Source organism: Lepisosteus oculatus, chromosome 11 (assembly GCF_040954835.1).
Source record: "Lepisosteus oculatus isolate fLepOcu1 chromosome 11, fLepOcu1.hap2, whole genome shotgun sequence".
Classification (NCBI taxonomy): Eukaryota; Metazoa; Chordata; class Actinopteri; order Semionotiformes; family Lepisosteidae; genus Lepisosteus; species Lepisosteus oculatus.
In genome coordinates this window covers 18,815,376-18,831,880 of record NC_090706.1, presented here as the reverse complement: position 1 = coordinate 18,831,880, position 16,505 = coordinate 18,815,376, and the positions used below count along the sequence as shown (strand labels likewise).

The 16,505-nt window shown below is 37.9% G+C and overlaps 1 protein-coding gene across 1 annotated transcript in view; it reads left to right on the top strand.

Annotated features, from left to right (window-relative positions):
* The window catches only part of cyp4f3 (cytochrome P450, family 4, subfamily F, polypeptide 3), a 33,072-nt gene that overhangs the window by 4,506 nt on the left and 12,061 nt on the right, over window positions 1-16,505 (top strand). Inside the window, exons 2-5 of the mRNA XM_006631656.3 lie at window positions 4,430-4,484; window positions 5,421-5,643; window positions 13,214-13,358; window positions 14,591-14,644. Coding sequence (XP_006631719.2) covers window positions 5,422-5,643; window positions 13,214-13,358; window positions 14,591-14,644 — 421 coding nt within the window. The 5' untranslated portion in view covers window positions 4,430-4,484; window position 5,421. The remainder of the gene's footprint in view (window positions 1-4,429; window positions 4,485-5,420; window positions 5,644-13,213; window positions 13,359-14,590; window positions 14,645-16,505) is intronic.

The following is a 16,505-nucleotide window of genomic DNA, read 5'->3' as shown; positions in this document are numbered from 1 at the left end:
TTTTATAATGATGCTTTGTGATACGGTAAAAGGGATTTGTATATCACATGGAAGAGATCATGTTAAAGTGCGGCAAAACTGAAGTCATGCTTTTTGGCACCCCCCATCAACTTCGTAAAGCCAGTCCTGTAACCCTATCTGTAGATGGTTCTGTACTTGAGCTTCAATCTAAATTGAAAAACCTTGGGGTTATATTAGATTCTGGCTTAACATTCGACCCACATGTGCAGCATACTGTCAAAACATCTTTTTTCACCTCAGAAATATCGTTAGACTACTCCCTATGCTATCACTAACTGTGGCTGAAAAGCTGATCAACACATTTGTGTTCTCTTGAATTGACTACTTTAATGCTCTACTCGCTGGGGTATCTAAATCTACTTTAAACAAACTGCAGTACTGTATGTCCAAAATTCAGCATCCAGAATCCCGACCAGGTCTAGTGCAAATGATCACAGTACTCCTATCCTGGAGTCTTTGCACTGGCTTCTGGTCAAATTCCGTGTAGACTTTAACATCCTCATGCTCACCTATAAGGCTCTGCATGGCTTGGCACCTCAGTACCTGTCTGAACTATTATCACCCTACTTCCCACCTCGCAACCTTCGCTCTTCTAATTCTGGTGTGTCCTCCAAGCTCGTCTACATTGTATGGGTGACAGGGTCTTCTCCTGTTATGCCCCAAAGCTCTGAAACTCTCTCCCCAAGGATATCAGAGAGTCACCTTCTCTAAACTCCTTCAAATCCAGACTCAAAACCTTCTTCTTTAGAAAAGCCTTTACTAAACTGGTTCCATTCTTTACCCCTCTGCTTTTCTTAGTACCACCATCCACAGTCCTATATATTGTCCTATACAATATATTGTAATTGTGTTTTATCTTGTGTATTCTTTTTATTTATTGTTGTTGTCTGTAAAGCGCTTTGAGAAGCCACCTTTAAAGGCGCTATATACAATAACGTTTTTATTATTATTATTATTTGGGGGTTTTCCCACAAACAAAATTTTCCACAAATACTGTTAATTGGCCAATTGGATGTATGTATGCTGAAATTGAAATGTTAGAGATGGTGAATCATTGTTTTTGTGCTTAGGGTCATAGCAGTGCTTGCTAAAAGGGATAGCGATCTAATCTTTACAACTCGAGTAAGAAAAGAAGAAATTAGACAAAAATTGCGAAATTGACCATGACATGATCACTTTTAATGACAAGACAGGGTGAATTTAAATGATTTGTTTCAAAGTGTGGTTAGTTAGATCTTAAGAGAATGAGAGAAAACTCAAAAGTAATAGATTGAATACATAATGTGTGAAAAATGCATAAGTAAACACAAGTCATTTAGAACTATGTGTACAGTTTTGGTCAAAATGCTGCAAGAAACATTTTACTGCACTAGAGGAAGTATTGTAACAGACTGTAACTGAGAAGATTGTGGGAACTTGATACAGCTACAGTATAAAACTACCTTTCCTTTCAGAATTATGAAAAGAGATTGTGGGAGTCTAGAACCAATTCCCAGATCATGTGATTGTACCAGTGCTTGGTATCACTAGGGAAAGGGTTAGGTAGATTAAGCCGCTAGTAGCCAAATAAACTGGAGGATTTGAATTTCTGCATTTAGTTTGTAGGCTTTTCCATGCTTTTATATTTATTAGCTAATGATTCATTGTATGTCTGTCTAGTGAATGATCAAGCTAGTAGTTTCCGGGATAGCTAAAAATGAAAAAATAAATAAATTTCAATTTGTTTCTCATGGATTTTTTGCATCTACTGCGTTTGGACTTTGCATTTAGTTAAAAAAATTTTTTAATCCAGCCTTTAGGTCAGGCTCCCAGTCCAGTCCACATCATGGCACAAAAGCGCACCCTCATACACGCAAGCTGAAGTCTGTTACCTAGAGACGGAAAGGCACTGCAGTGTGGCAATGCTTCTAAAGTGGAAGGATGTTTCTACTTCCTGCAGCTCATTTCAGTTATTCTGGTTTAAAGTGAAGTCTTTAGAAACAGGAAATAAGAGTACTGTCCACTGTTTAAGATGGAGGAAAGCAGCTGTCCTAAGTTTATAAGGTGAATCCAAGAGCAGGCAGGGAGCCAGGCAAGCACGAGGGAGTGCAAGCAGGACAGAACAGGACAGAGTAGGCAGCATGGTGTGTGCAGCAGGCAAACACAGTCATCAATCAAAACAAGCTTCAAAGCTGTGTAGACACAAAGACACAAAGAGAAATCCGTAATCAAGGTCAAGACAAGCAAGCAAAGTTCGTTATCCTGTTGGACGCAGTGCAATACCAGGGAGAATCCAGGAGACATGGTCAGGGCAAAGTGAGGAATCCAGGGTGAGACACGGAGGAACATGGGAACACAGGAATTTGGGAGCTCAGGAACTTGAGACCTCGAGAATTTGGGAATGTAGGAACTCATGAACTGGGGTACAAAGCTAGGGTCAAAGCATAATCTATACCACAAGCACTGCTAGATCAGACTTTAAGTAGCCTGCTTCACCTGAGACAGTGGAGGTACTGATTACCCACAGGTCAAACAGGCTTCCTGTCTGAATCCTCTGCAACCAGCCCTGACAAAAAGCTGAGTAGAGGTGTGGCCTGGCTGCCACAGTAGTGCTAGCCTACTCTACAGTGTTCTAGAGAGGGTGAGCATGACAATACATGGTCAGCTGGAAGTTACCATACTGTTCATCTTCTAATTGCTCTGAAATATTTGTCAACACTGTGAAAAGATAAAGTAAAAAAATATAAATGTAGAGCTTAATCTAGCAAAGGCAAAATTATTGGGTTTCATGATTAACTACAAGCCACCTTGTAAACTAGAATAAAAAATTGTCATCAGATGCAGAGATTGAAAAAAAAAAACAGAAATAGAGACCAGTGCAAGTATCAGAGCATACCTTTAAGACCCAGCTGGCTCCTGCTGTTCTGCTATGAGAAAATTTAAAAATAATTGCATTTTATATGCACTTACTGTACCAAAATGCAAATGCAAAAAGAAAATCAAATGACCAAATACTTAAAAGCATTTTCCATGTATGGATTTGATAGGTTTTTGTCTTCTTTTCTAGTATAGTGCTTTGTTGCTGCTGAAGTCTCTGTGAGAAGTTATTTATACATTGATTTGATACCAATAGAAAGATCTTAGTCCATTAACATCCTCTGAAATGACATGCATAGTGCAATCTACATTCTGACAAAGTAATATGAATTTTCTATTTTCTAACCCCTTCTACAGAATTTTCTGAGGTGGCGATCTGCCTTCTTTAATAAATGGCTACTTTCATATAGGTTCAATTTTTACTGTTGAACTGAATCATAATTTATACAAAAAATGGGAAAGACTTTTAACATTTTTTAAAGTCCAATAGAAGATAAATTGTATTCTATTAGAAACATTATATGACGATTGGGGAGACACATTGGTTACAAGAATACAATAAGTCAATATGAGTAACTGCTATTTTTTTAAAGAAGGAAATGTTTAAAAATAGAAATGCAAAATACCTTGTGGTTTTTTATGGCACCTGGTTATAGTTAAGAAACAATGTCGGTTTTGAAAAGGTATTAGCCAATTTGCTTCACATCCTGTTTCAAAGTGTTTGGTTATCCTGAGGCTAGATGGCACAGAATTTACACAGCACCCCCAGGGAAAACGAAAGGTTTAGTATGAGCCAAAACTTCTTCTTCCTCCAGTCAGCACTTCCTCTGCTATCTGGTGTCTGTAAAAAGCTGTTAAAGTCTGTCCAAATAAAAATAAACATGCTTGTTCTAATGTAACAACAACCATGTGTCTAAAAAGACCTGAAAATGTAGTGTTGAATTATGCTGAGCTGTTTTGCTGGTTTATCTGCAATATTAGACGATCTAGAAAACGTATCAAGAACAAAGGGGATTTTTTTAAAATTACAGAACTACTGTTTTACAATACAGCAGAAATGTTTAAGGAATTATTGCAGCCACTGTACTGAACAATGAGTGTGCAGTGGGAGCTGAGTTTTCAGACAAAACACTTGGTTTTCCAGTTGATCTATGTCCCTGTCTGAAAGAATGAGACTTTGGGTGCAAGTTGTGGAAATAAGGTTTCTCTGTAGGGTTGCTGGGTTTTCTTGACATGGTGAGGAACTCAGCAATCCAGGAGGATTGAGTGGAGCCAGTTAAATTAGCTCAGGCATCGGGTGAGAGTGACCCCTGCACGCCTCCAGCTTTAGGTGTACTAGGCCACTGGGAAAAGATCTCAGGGCAGACCCAGGACATGCTGGAGGGATTATATGACTTGATTGGCTTGGGATCACCTGGGAATCTCCCATGAGGATACTGTTGCTGGGCAAAGGGAATTCTGGCGTGTTCTGCTCAGGCTCTTTCCACTGTGACCCTCACCAGGAGTCAGATGTTAGAAAATGATGATGATAATGAAGATATTTTTTTTACAGAAACAAAACGCTGCCAGTCATCCATCCAAGCATCTGTCAATAAGCACCATTATAGGTTAGTATGGAACTTAAAAGCAGCAATCACAATGCATTGTGGGTGTGACTATTGGTTAAATCCTCATCCAATCAGAATTCTGCAGGAGATGGCATGGCATTGTCCTATGACTTCTCATTCTGCCTTTTTGATATAGAGTAAGTCAAAGGTTGCAGTCATGGACAGCTGTTTCACCCTGACACCCTGAAAAGAGAACTATGAATATGAATATTTAACAGCATTTCATACAATCCCAGTGTTACAGGAGACTGAACTGTCTTATAGCTCACTCACTAGTCAAAGTTAGTTCATAGTGATAGTGTCATAGTGATAAACCCTAATAAGTTTGAAACAACTGTCTGTGACTGTTGACTTCACCTGTAATGGATAGGAAAATTAAGACAGTTCTTTCTCCTGTAGCACTTTCTTTAAACAAAATGTTAATATTCATAACACATTCTATGTGTTGCTGAATCAGTGAATATGTATTTACATTCACAGGCATCAAAGACAAGATTAATTACTAAGCTTTCTGATTTATAGTAGAATTCATCACTACTTTTCCAATATCTATTTTTCCAAATATTTTTTCTTGTTCTAGTTCCTGTTAGCTCCTTTACAATTTTCCTAAGCTGGATTTTGCTATCAAATGCAAAGTTTCCCTTCTGTTACCAAATATACAAAACCAAACAAAGTTTTATGCACAATCTCAGGAGAACGCAGTGGAAAATTTTGAGATATCAACTGCAAACTCTCCTCTTTGAATGGGAGGGTTTAGATGGGAGGAAGGTTTTAGAAGGAACATGGGAGGATTTAGAAGGAAATGCTGCTTATCCCTTTCACTGGCTATCTTTCTTCCTGATTGATCCTTGAATCAATATGTAAACTAGTAAATGACTTAGATGGGCAAAATGGCACCCTCTTCTTTGTAACCTTTTTATGTCCTTATGTTCATAGGATGCTGTCTTTTCTGGAGCACAAATGGGGCAGCCTCCTCTCCGGTACCACCTCCCCACGGGCACTCCTGCTTAGTGTCTTCCTCCTCCTGATTGGCACTCTTTTGTTCAAGGCCTTGCTGAGGTTTGCCCGTTTCCTGTGGCACTATGCCCGCAATGCCCAGCGGGTAAAGTGTTTTGCTCAGCCAACCAAACGCAATTGGTTCCTTGGACATCTTGGTCTGGTAAGTGCCACTGACTGAGCAACCAATGTCTCATTGCTCTCTGACTACTCTTGCACAACTGTTTTAAATCCACTTTACAAATTGTAGTGCAGCTTTGTAGCATTTAGAGGGATGAGAAGCACAAAGAGGTAGCATGGTGGAGCAGTGGTTAGCATTTGCAGCCAGTGCTGGGACCCTAGGTTCAGTTCCTGGGGTGCTATCTGCATGATCTTATCTTGTTCCTGTGGGTTTACTGTAGGTTCACCTGGACCTGCCTATCAACATTCCCATTTATTTTACAGGATGTGTCAAAGGTACAATAGTTAATAGTTCATCATGCAGATCAAAGCATGGGATTTCACCATTGATTCTCAATCTCTTGTTTACTATTACAACTTCCACTTACATGAAACTCTCCAAGGGGAAAAATAGACCATAAGCAGACATTTTGGGAATTTGTGATTTAAAAGATGTAATTTAGTTAAAAAAGGATATATAAATTATTAAGGAGTGTCCCCTTAATTTCAGTTTGTCAGATGTTACCATCTTTGTCAGGACTTTTTTTAAAATTGTGTCCCTAACAGTGATAACACATGCCCACCCACAGACACGTTTTCATTCACTGAACAAAGCATTAGGAAAACTTGATCAAACGAATAGACATTCTCAGTCATATGCAATATGATTCATAGCCCAGTAGACTTAATGCAGATGCTATACAAATTATGCAGCTTAGAGTGGTTAATCACATTATTTGGAGGGGGTTCCTGATATTTTGGCCTATGTGTATATGTGGCACTATTTATTATGGCCTTTTAGACTGTTAAATACAACTAGGATTAGGCTCAACCTGATATCTCTCAAATGAACTGATATTTAATGTTTTACACATGTATTGAATGTCTCCATTAGCTTTTGAATTTTTTGCCTAATAGCAGTAACAAAGTTCATCTTGATCAGAAGAAAGGGTTGTGTGAGATGATGTTGGTGCTGTGGTTGGGCAGTGAAGTGGTGGTTTCTCATCTCTTTATTTCTTTTTTATTAACTTACAGAATGCAGGCAAGAAACTTGCAAGTTCTAGGAAAATATCAACAGCTTTGTGAACTTATTGCTTCCTGTGGGTCATGAAAGATGACTGATTAGTGACTATCTGAGGAAGAGTGGAAGCAAAGTTGTTAACAGTGCAGGGGATTAATGCTCATTGTGCTGATCATTTGCTGTAAAGACAGCTGAGCAAGGCCATATGTATTTACAGGAAAGCTCTTAAGTCATTAACACTATAAGAAAGGTCAAAGGTAAGAAGGGTCCATTTATTTGCTAGTCGCCTGTCGTTCAGAATAGCACAGTGATTGTCAGAACCGCTGCCTCACAGCTCCATAACTTGTCGTGTTTTTAATTTCTCTCAGTAAATTATCACAGAGGTTTGTCCCCCATGCTGTCTGCCTGATGGAATACAGCCAGTTTGAAGCGACTTTCAGCTCCAGGAAAAAGGACAACTTTCAGTGATTGTGTTACATTAAGGCCTAGAGCTCAGAAACTGTCTTTGACAGATGTAATGGACTCAGTGTAGAGGTGGATGGACGGAAAGACTAATTACAGCCGTGCTGCTAAAGCAAAACTTATGAATAGATAGTGGTGTGTAATTCTGCATTCCAGACCACTTTGCATTTATCATTTCTGTGTAGATCTTGCCTTAGATGCTGCTTCTTATTCCTACGTAAACTTTGCATTTCACTAAATTGCTATATTAATTTTCTGAAGCCCTCAGCTTCAAGGCAAAACGATTTCACATTGCATAGTTCTTCAGATAAGTTGACTTCTCCACCTTTCATATATTTATTTCATTCTGAAAGAATCTCCTAGGAAAGCTGATCTTGGCAGAGAAATTTTGGTTCTCCAAAACCAGCAATTAATGGCATGTACGTGCATGTTTGCCTTATACTACATACTGTAACTTACTTCCCCTTATTTAGAAACAGCCAATCTACCAAACAGCTATATGCAGGTCTGCAAAATGCATGTTAAAGTGTTTTGTTTTCTTACACTTCTTAAAATTGCAAGGCTTGTGTCAGTAGTGATTCTCATTTGACTCATTCATTTTCTCATTCCAGGAGCCGTTAACAAAAGCGATAGCTGTAAACAGCAGAGTAGACGAACTGAGTGCTAAATTGCAATTTGATGTTTTAATAGGAAGCATCATGAAAGCATATTAACCTTTTCAGGGAAGTTTTAAAATACATTAGCAGTGCTTTATATCACTGGACAATTTAGAGTAGTCCAAGTTCATTATGAATTTGGGGCCGGTAGAGATTGCTGTCAGTTCATCAAGTAAGAGTAATTAAGTATGTTCCTGAGACATTCTGCTGCTCATTAGTAATCCACGGCCATTAATTTAAGGTATCACAGATTATAAATTATATATATTATAAATAAATTCTATTTTTATTGTTGTGGGGAAAATCTTGGGTTTTAACACATACCGTGTACATTACCATGCTGTTCTATGACTGCTGATATACTTGAATAATTTGTTCATGGGAACTTCCTTGTCCTGCATGCAGGTGCAGGTTTTTAATGATGTAAAAGCATGGTTCTCATGCAGGGAGGTTCCCTCAAGTTCACTGACATTGACTTTTGCTTGGAGCTATTCTAAAAATGCTGACTCTAGGTCTGGAACAAGTCATCACCTTACAGCATTGCCCTTACATTGGTGTGAATGTTTGGAGCTTTAATTCAGCTCATGCTGTTCTTGTAGGAACTGCTGGTATGTGTTTCAGTACATGAGCACCAGGTCCATACACCTATACAGGAAATATATAATATATAATCCCAGGTACTGTATGTAGAATTGATACTAAAAGAATTTCCTGAGATAAGAAACCTCTTTATAACAAAATATTTATTACTGCTGATATGAGTGCTGATATGAGAAACCCTTTACTCGCCATTTTCTTAGACCATGTTTACAGAATAAGCAAACACCAGTATAACTATTAACATTAATTACACTGGGATCACAGACTAAATTTGAACTTGGAAGAGAATCCAGTTCAGAGCAGTTTTCAGAGTTTGGCAATTTATGAACAAACATTAACACAGCCATAATTCCGTAATCCATCCACCCATTTTCTGACTGCTTTTTTTCAGTTCAGGGTCATGGGGGAGCTGGAGCCTATTCCAACAAACAAAGGGTACAAGGCTGGATACACCCAGGATGGGATGCCAGTCCATCACTGGGCAGACACGCACAGGGCAGACACGCACAGAACTGAATGTGACCCTTGAAAGATCATGCAAACTCCACACAGATAGCACCCAACATCCAGAATTCAACTCAGGGCTCTGAGGCAGCAATGCTTACCTCTGTGCAACCTTGCCAGGCAAAACTATGGTTATATCACATAAATATGAATAAAAAAACTGTCACATGTGCTCATTATAACTGTTCCAGGATGTAAAGCATTAAACCAGTTTCATGGTGAGGCGTGACTGAAAGCTATGTTCAAATTCCGGTGTGAGTCACCCAGATTGCATAAAACTGAGCACTAAAGCTGGTAAATAATGCAAGACCAAAAAACACGAATGACTTTTAGCGCAGATCTGTTTTCTTTTTCTAAGATCTTTTGCCAAGTTTTACTCAATAGAAAACCACAGTCGATGATTAAAAACAAATAAACTTTATTTAATGTGGGCACAGCCATTGAATAAATACATTTCACGTGCAAGGAGAAAGAGTGCTTCTGAGCACTTTTTGTGAGTCCTGCTTTCTTTCTGCATAAGGTATCTCTCAAAGCTCATTTGAGCTGTATAAGGTTGCACCAGATTTTTCTTTAGTTTCCAAACAGTAAAAAACAGCATGTCTCACTCTGTTTCAAATGCACAAGCTCATAAGCAGGAAGTGAAATTTATTTTCACAGTTGGCATTCTATGCAGACTCTCCTCCCATTGAGGTTATAAGTTGTGAAACCAGTTTCAGTGTGTTTTTTATGTTAAGGAAGTTAGATTATAAACAACCCCTTTTTGCAGAGGTAGTATCATCTGTTATCAGTTGAAGCAGGCCTGATACAAATGACACTGTAACAGGATAAAATAATTTCTTACTCATAACCCCCACTCAAATAGCCCCGTCAGCTTTCTGAATCTTATTTTTCTCCAATAACCTTTTTAGTTTACACCACTCATTCTAGCTCTACCGTTATACAGCTGGGCTGATTGGGGCAAGCTCAGCAAAGAACCTTGCACAAGCTTATTACAGGAGTGTTCATACTGGGACCTTCTAATAATGTGTCCAGATTTTTTAATGTTCCATTCCCATCAGTAGTAACCAGTTTCTTCCCACAGTCCAAACACATACTGGTACTGTAGGTTAATTGCCTACTGGGAAAATTGTCCCTACTGTGAGAAGGTGTGTGTTTGTGTTTGTGTCCCCCTGTGATGGACTGGGAGTATGACCCTGTGCCGGATAAACAGGTTAGAAAATGTATGGATGGATAATTATGTGCTCTAAGTCGTGCTCTGATTTTGAACCATTTCCGTTCTGATGGACACAGCATCAGTTCCACAGGGTTTCAGAATTTATATGGTTTATTATCTTAATGATAACATTCATGCCTTTCTATTTAATAAAACCACCACTTTAACACATTTTACTAGAAAATCTAGCATTATCTAGAGTTTAGTTAGATTAGCTAGATCTAGCTAGCATTAGCTAGATTTTAGGAACGCACTGTACTGTCCTCTCAACCAGTTTTCTCCTAATTTCTGAGGTAATTGTTGGAACATGCTGCATTGGAATGTAAAATTCATTTAATATCAATCCCATTCAGCTCTAGACAACCTACACCAGTAGTGTCCAAAGTATATCAATAACTCAGCACAGTGCAGGGTTCTACATCCTGTTCCTGTTTTGTAAGTTTTGTATCTATTTTTAAGGAATAAGAACATAAGAACATAAGAAGCATAAAATATTTTCTTATCAGCAGAGTCAGCAAGATAAGGCACTGGCAGTCTTTAATTTTTTAAAATTGTGATTATGCATATTGAATTGCAATTGTGAGTGTGCATATTAAAAATGTTGCATGGAGTTGCTCTGGTGAGCTCTGTCACAAGTAAAGTACATACAGTATGTGTTTCTGCATCAACTATCAGGCTGTGGTCTGTCTGTGGTCTCCAGTTACTGCAAGTCAGGATATTGTGTATAAAGTACATTAAAATATATTGAGAGACCAAGCTTTATTTCTTTAATAAAAGTGAAAAGGTATCCTGTCTAATAAAAGTGAAAAGGTCTCATTTTAATTTGTATATCATTGCATTATACCCATTGCAAGGAGCCTGAAATCTGCATGACATTACCCGCCCCCCCCCCCCCCCCCCAACCTAAAAATTATTAAATTCAAAAAACAATTTTGGTTGCACTTTTCTGAGATGCCTATTGATAAAACAATGGGAGCTAAAATTTATCCAGCTTCCCCTTGTTTGCGTTTAGACTTACTGTTCCTATTCTGTTTTCTGTTATTGATTGAGATAGCTACATTATCAAGATAAATACTGGGATGAGGAGAAGCAATGACTGAGAACTTGCTGGAACACAAGATTGGTCAAGAACAATACATTTTGAAGTGCATTTAATGCAGTAAAAAATATCAAATTAATCCACATGCTCTAGTGCAGTAGTTTCTTTGTTACTCTTCCTAGAAAGCCGTTTCTAACAGCTTCAACCCAATCAAATATAGTCTAAAAAAATTGTGACAGTAAGGACTTCCAAATTGGTTCCCTACTTAATACAAAAAAACATTTTGAGCTTGATTCAGAGAAGGATGAAAAGACAACAATTCCTGTGAGATTTTAATTTTTCAGGTGTTTTAATGTCATTATATGCAATGTCTTCAACAAGAAATAGGTGCCTGCAGTGGCCAAGTGGAGGAGGTTGATGGGACATTAGTTTATGTAAAACTATGTATTGTTGTCTTACACAGAGGAATTGGCTTACTTGTCTCTGGTAGCATGGTTGCAGAGGCTTGCAGTAGAGAGGGCATTAGAAAAGCACTTTGATTTCATTTTAATATATGTGTTTAGGTGTTCGCTGGCATATGAGTGATTGGAATATGAGTCATATAGCACGGTCTACACAGCGTAGTATGGGTGACTGTTGAGCAAACACCAAATAATGACAAAACAAACAGGACCCATACACCTACTGCCCCTCCACATTCATTTAACACTAGCCCAGTCTGCTGACTCTCAGGAGTCACGCACCCAGTGTGATAGAGTCACAGCTCTCGCAATGCTTTTCTGTATATTTCAAATGGCTTTACTCAACTAAGACACATTTCAAAATAATATTTCCCTCTACTGCTGTTAACATTACTTTTGCTACTATTACTTCTACTACAGTTGCTACAACCACTATTACCGCTACAACTGCTACTAATTCTGCGGCTACAACTACTGCTAAGCCACAAAGGTCCAATATTCAAACATATTGGATTTTTATATGTCCTGATTTTATTAAAAAACAAAACTAATAAAGGTTGAACGCCTACATGAATACACTAAGACTGCAAACATTAACGTGTGGTGAAAATGCATGTTTTTGTGTAAGAGGAAGTGTATTTAGAACTGTGAACTGGATACAACTTTACACAAAGTGCATTGTGTGTCCTGCTGCAGTGTTGAAACTGGTGGATACAATTCCTGGACCAAGAACTAACAACTGCCTCCCATTTGTGGATATTTTAGTATTTTTTGTTTTATCCTATGAAAGCCCCCGAGATTATCTCAAAGTTTTACAGTTTATTCTAAAAGAATTATAAAGTTTACAGTATACAGTATTCTAAAAGTATTATCAGATCCTTCATTTTTGCCTTTTTATTAATAAAATAATGGATTGCATCTATTTTTAGCCACAGCATGGTTATTTGCAACATGTGTTAAATGTTGAATCCCTTACAATTCTATATCACTTCTCATCCCAAAACATTCCAAATCATTGTAGTTATATTTATCCGAAACTACAATCTGTTCTTATGAGCAGTGCCATGGGATCTTTAACGATCATGAGTTTCCTTAGATGGCTCTCATCACAGTCCTCAATATGAGCATCTTTGTTTCTGAGGCCTGAGAAGTTCAGGCTGGAAGGTGGTAACACTCATAACTTCAAATAAATTCTGCACCCTGTCATTTTGAAAGAACGGAATCGAACCCTACTATGTTTATTTAGGTTTCTGGTAAGTTTCAGGGTGGACACTTAACAAAAGAGTCTGTATGTGCATGATGTCAGCAGTATGACTGAAAAACAAAAGTAATTTATCACACTTAGTCTGCTGATAGTGAACAATCTGAATACCAGAGGCCTTGGCCACTGCCTTATATATCTATTCTGCTCATTCAACTCAAGTTCTGTAAAATCTTTATGGGTTTCAGTGCATAGAGGGTTCATAGGTGGCAGACGTTAATGATTCTTTTCCTGTTGCATCATTTCATATTTGCTGAGTCATTTTCTAGTTCTTGCAAATTGGGACACCTGTGACCCTGTTTCAGTAAAAGTGATGTCTGGGCTCAGTATTTTTTTTTTGCTCCATTGCCATTTCAGATGAAGAACACAGAGGAAGGCCTCAAGGCAGTGGATGAGCTTGTCAAGACTTATGAGCATTCATGCTCCTGGTGGTTTGGGCCATTCTACTCCATCATCAGAATCTTCCATCCAGACTATATCAAACCTGTCCTGTTTGCTTCAGGTATACCCCCGACACTGACACTGAAGAATGATGAAATGCACAACTGTGGGTTAATTAAGCTCCAAGATCTCTTTATTAGTTTCTCCTGGTCTAATTTCTGAATTTCTCCAGCAATCACAGAGGAATCACTGCAAATATAAAGTAATTGAAAATGGCACTGCAGGGTGATATTTCCTGCCTCTTAATTAATTTGTGTTAAACAACCCTTCCGCACCTATTTGTATACTAATTTATTTATGGAATTCATTACAGACAGAAGTAGTCATACTGTATAAGGTCTATGTTAGTTAGTGTGGAAGATTATAATGATGGTATTTTAATCAAAAAAGAAATAGTGTACAACTTCAGCTTGTAACTTTTTTTAATGTCCTGTCACAATCAATCAAAGAAGCAAACCAAAATGCATAAATACACAGTCATCTTCTGAATATTATTGTTTTGTAGAAAAAGACACTTATCAAGATACAAAGATACTTATCAAATTAAGATTTAGAAATATTTACAGTACATGTACAGATTTGTGCTTAAAACATATTAAAAGGCTGAAACTTTGAAAGAGAGTCAGAAGGTTGTACAATGATATGTTTTGGATCAAGCAATATCACCTAAAGCTTGTGTAGGTGCATGCAATTTGATCTCTGTGATTTGGTGACTTTCTTTCTACTTAGGTCTCGTTTTCCTATCTTTGCAAATTAATCAATCCAACATACACTTTTCATTGCACAGCTGATCAAACTACATAAATACACACTTTAATTTTAAAGGTGGTGAAAGATCCTCAGCAAACGCAGCTAGAAAATGAATTATTCTTTGTGAGCAAGCTGAGTAGCTACTTTAGATAAACAAGGTAAGATATGTCCACAAAGCTCCATTTCATTTGGCATTAGGAATGCAACAAATCTGGGTTCTTTTAACTTTACACTAGAACACATTTAATAAAAAAACAGAACTATTCTTTTTAAATTTCATCTCAACTGCAAACGTAGAATTCCCCGTTGTTAACCTGCTCAGCACATTGCTGTGGCTAGTAGAGCCCTAAGTTTCCCTCTCAGCAAATGTGACTCGTTCCTTCCTTTCTTTTTGTTCATTCTTGCACTAAGATGGTTATTGTCCTGTTAATTTTTACATTTCCCTGTTCAAGAAGAGGAAACATTTCATCATACTGCAAAAATGTATGTGTGCCAAATGGTTTTGACGTCTCATAAATTCTTTCATCTGCGGTCTGTTTGCAGCTTCCATCTCTTATAAAGACGAACTCTTCTATGGTTTTCTCCGACCGTGGCTAGGTAAGGCCTCAAAATCCCTTTGTACCTTCTGTTATACTGAGAACAGGGAAAGTCTTACACTGACAGGCTGAAGTAACTGAATATTGTTTAGATTGTGAGAAGAATCCAGTGGAGTTCAATAAACAGTGAAACACAAAAGGTCATAGGTGGAAACTATGTGGAAGTGCATTTAGAATTGAGACTAGGAGGCACTTGTTTACCCAAAGAGTAGTGGGAGAATGAAACAACCTGCCCATCCATGTTGCTGAAACCAATACTGTTGGTTCTTTCAAGAAACAGCTGAATGAGACTCTTAGACAATAGCCACTATCTATCAAATGGGCTACATGGTGTCACGCCCTGTACACCTAGAGGGCACTCTAGTTCTGTCCTGTTCCTAGCTCCCTGTGATTATTCATGTCTTTCTGGTGTGTCTGCTTTGCTCCTCGCTCAACATTGAGGGTACGGATGTCGTGAGACCCGCCTATTACCAGGTCGCCCCACGTCTGTGGCCTGCGGGCATAGGTTTCTATACCGACTGACCCTGTCTGACCCCCTGAGCCTGTGCTAACCTCCGTGTTGCCCCTTTTACTGCTATGCATAGGGTCTCTACTGCTCACATAGTCATTCCACGGCATCCTTTCCGACATTCGTGACACATGGGTCAAATGGTCGCCTGTCATTTGTACTTCAAAACTCAAAACTTATGTTCTTAAAGCACTCAACATAATTAGAACTTAATTAGTGTCATTCAAATTTCCTAGGATGCTTCAAGATTCATAATTTGCTTACAAGAAAAAAATATATTTTGCAAACCCTTCTTAAATGTGTTGGAAGCATGTTGATGAGTCATTATCTTGAAGGAGTGGCAGGCTGCCTGATGGAACATTTTAATGGGAATGTAACACTGCAGTTTTTGTCCCAATCAATCTGTTTTACACAGCTGACCAAGCCTCAGACTTGACAAAAAAAGTCTCATGTTTCTTAATTCTTAGGAAATGCATTGCTTTTCTCTTTAGTTCTGAAATCTGGATGTGGGTGAGATAAATTAAAACCAGAAATGAAAGTAAGAAAATGTTTTTCCTGTTGTGATAATTCCCAAAGAATGCAGCTACAATTATGGTTCATATGTTCATATGTGCAACAGGTCAGTACAAGAACAACTGTTTTCTACTAAATACATACACGGGTATGTATCTGAATTTTAATCTGGTCCATATTGTTACCAAAAGGAGAGCATAAAATTCTAAAATAAGGCGGAATCAAATCAATGTAAGAATCAGGTCCTAATACCTGTTTTCTCTGCAAAGCAAAATGTAAAAATGTTTGACTTTCAAAGTCAGGAATTCCTAAGCGTTAAATGTCCTTTATTCTCCAGTACAGATTGATGATAGAGTAATGACCTGGCCCAGACTTGTCCAAACAGGACAAGGAAATATGATAATTTTTAAAATTTATATTTTAGCTATTTTTGTGAACAATTAAAACCAGCACTGAGAACTAATACCTCCCATTTCCACAGCAATGCACTCCTAAAATGGAGAGAAAAAAAAAACGTAATCAAAAAGTCCACGATTAAAAACAATAATACTGTAAGTATAGAAAACATAAGGAATATATGTATTATAAATAAAATCATGATTTAACTAACTGCTGACTATTATGATTTAATTGGCTGGTCATTGGTACCATGGGCTATGGAAAGTTCCAGAAGTAAAATGTCCAAAAACAGAATGCCAGTGAGAGCACCGGAGGTCAGCCAATAGTGTGCTAATGGCAGACATAGTAACTGTTAATCACATCTATTTATTTCAGAATAAAGATGTTTCAAAGATGAATCATCATTCAGTAAAGCTCACTTTAGTGAACTGGGAACATCTCC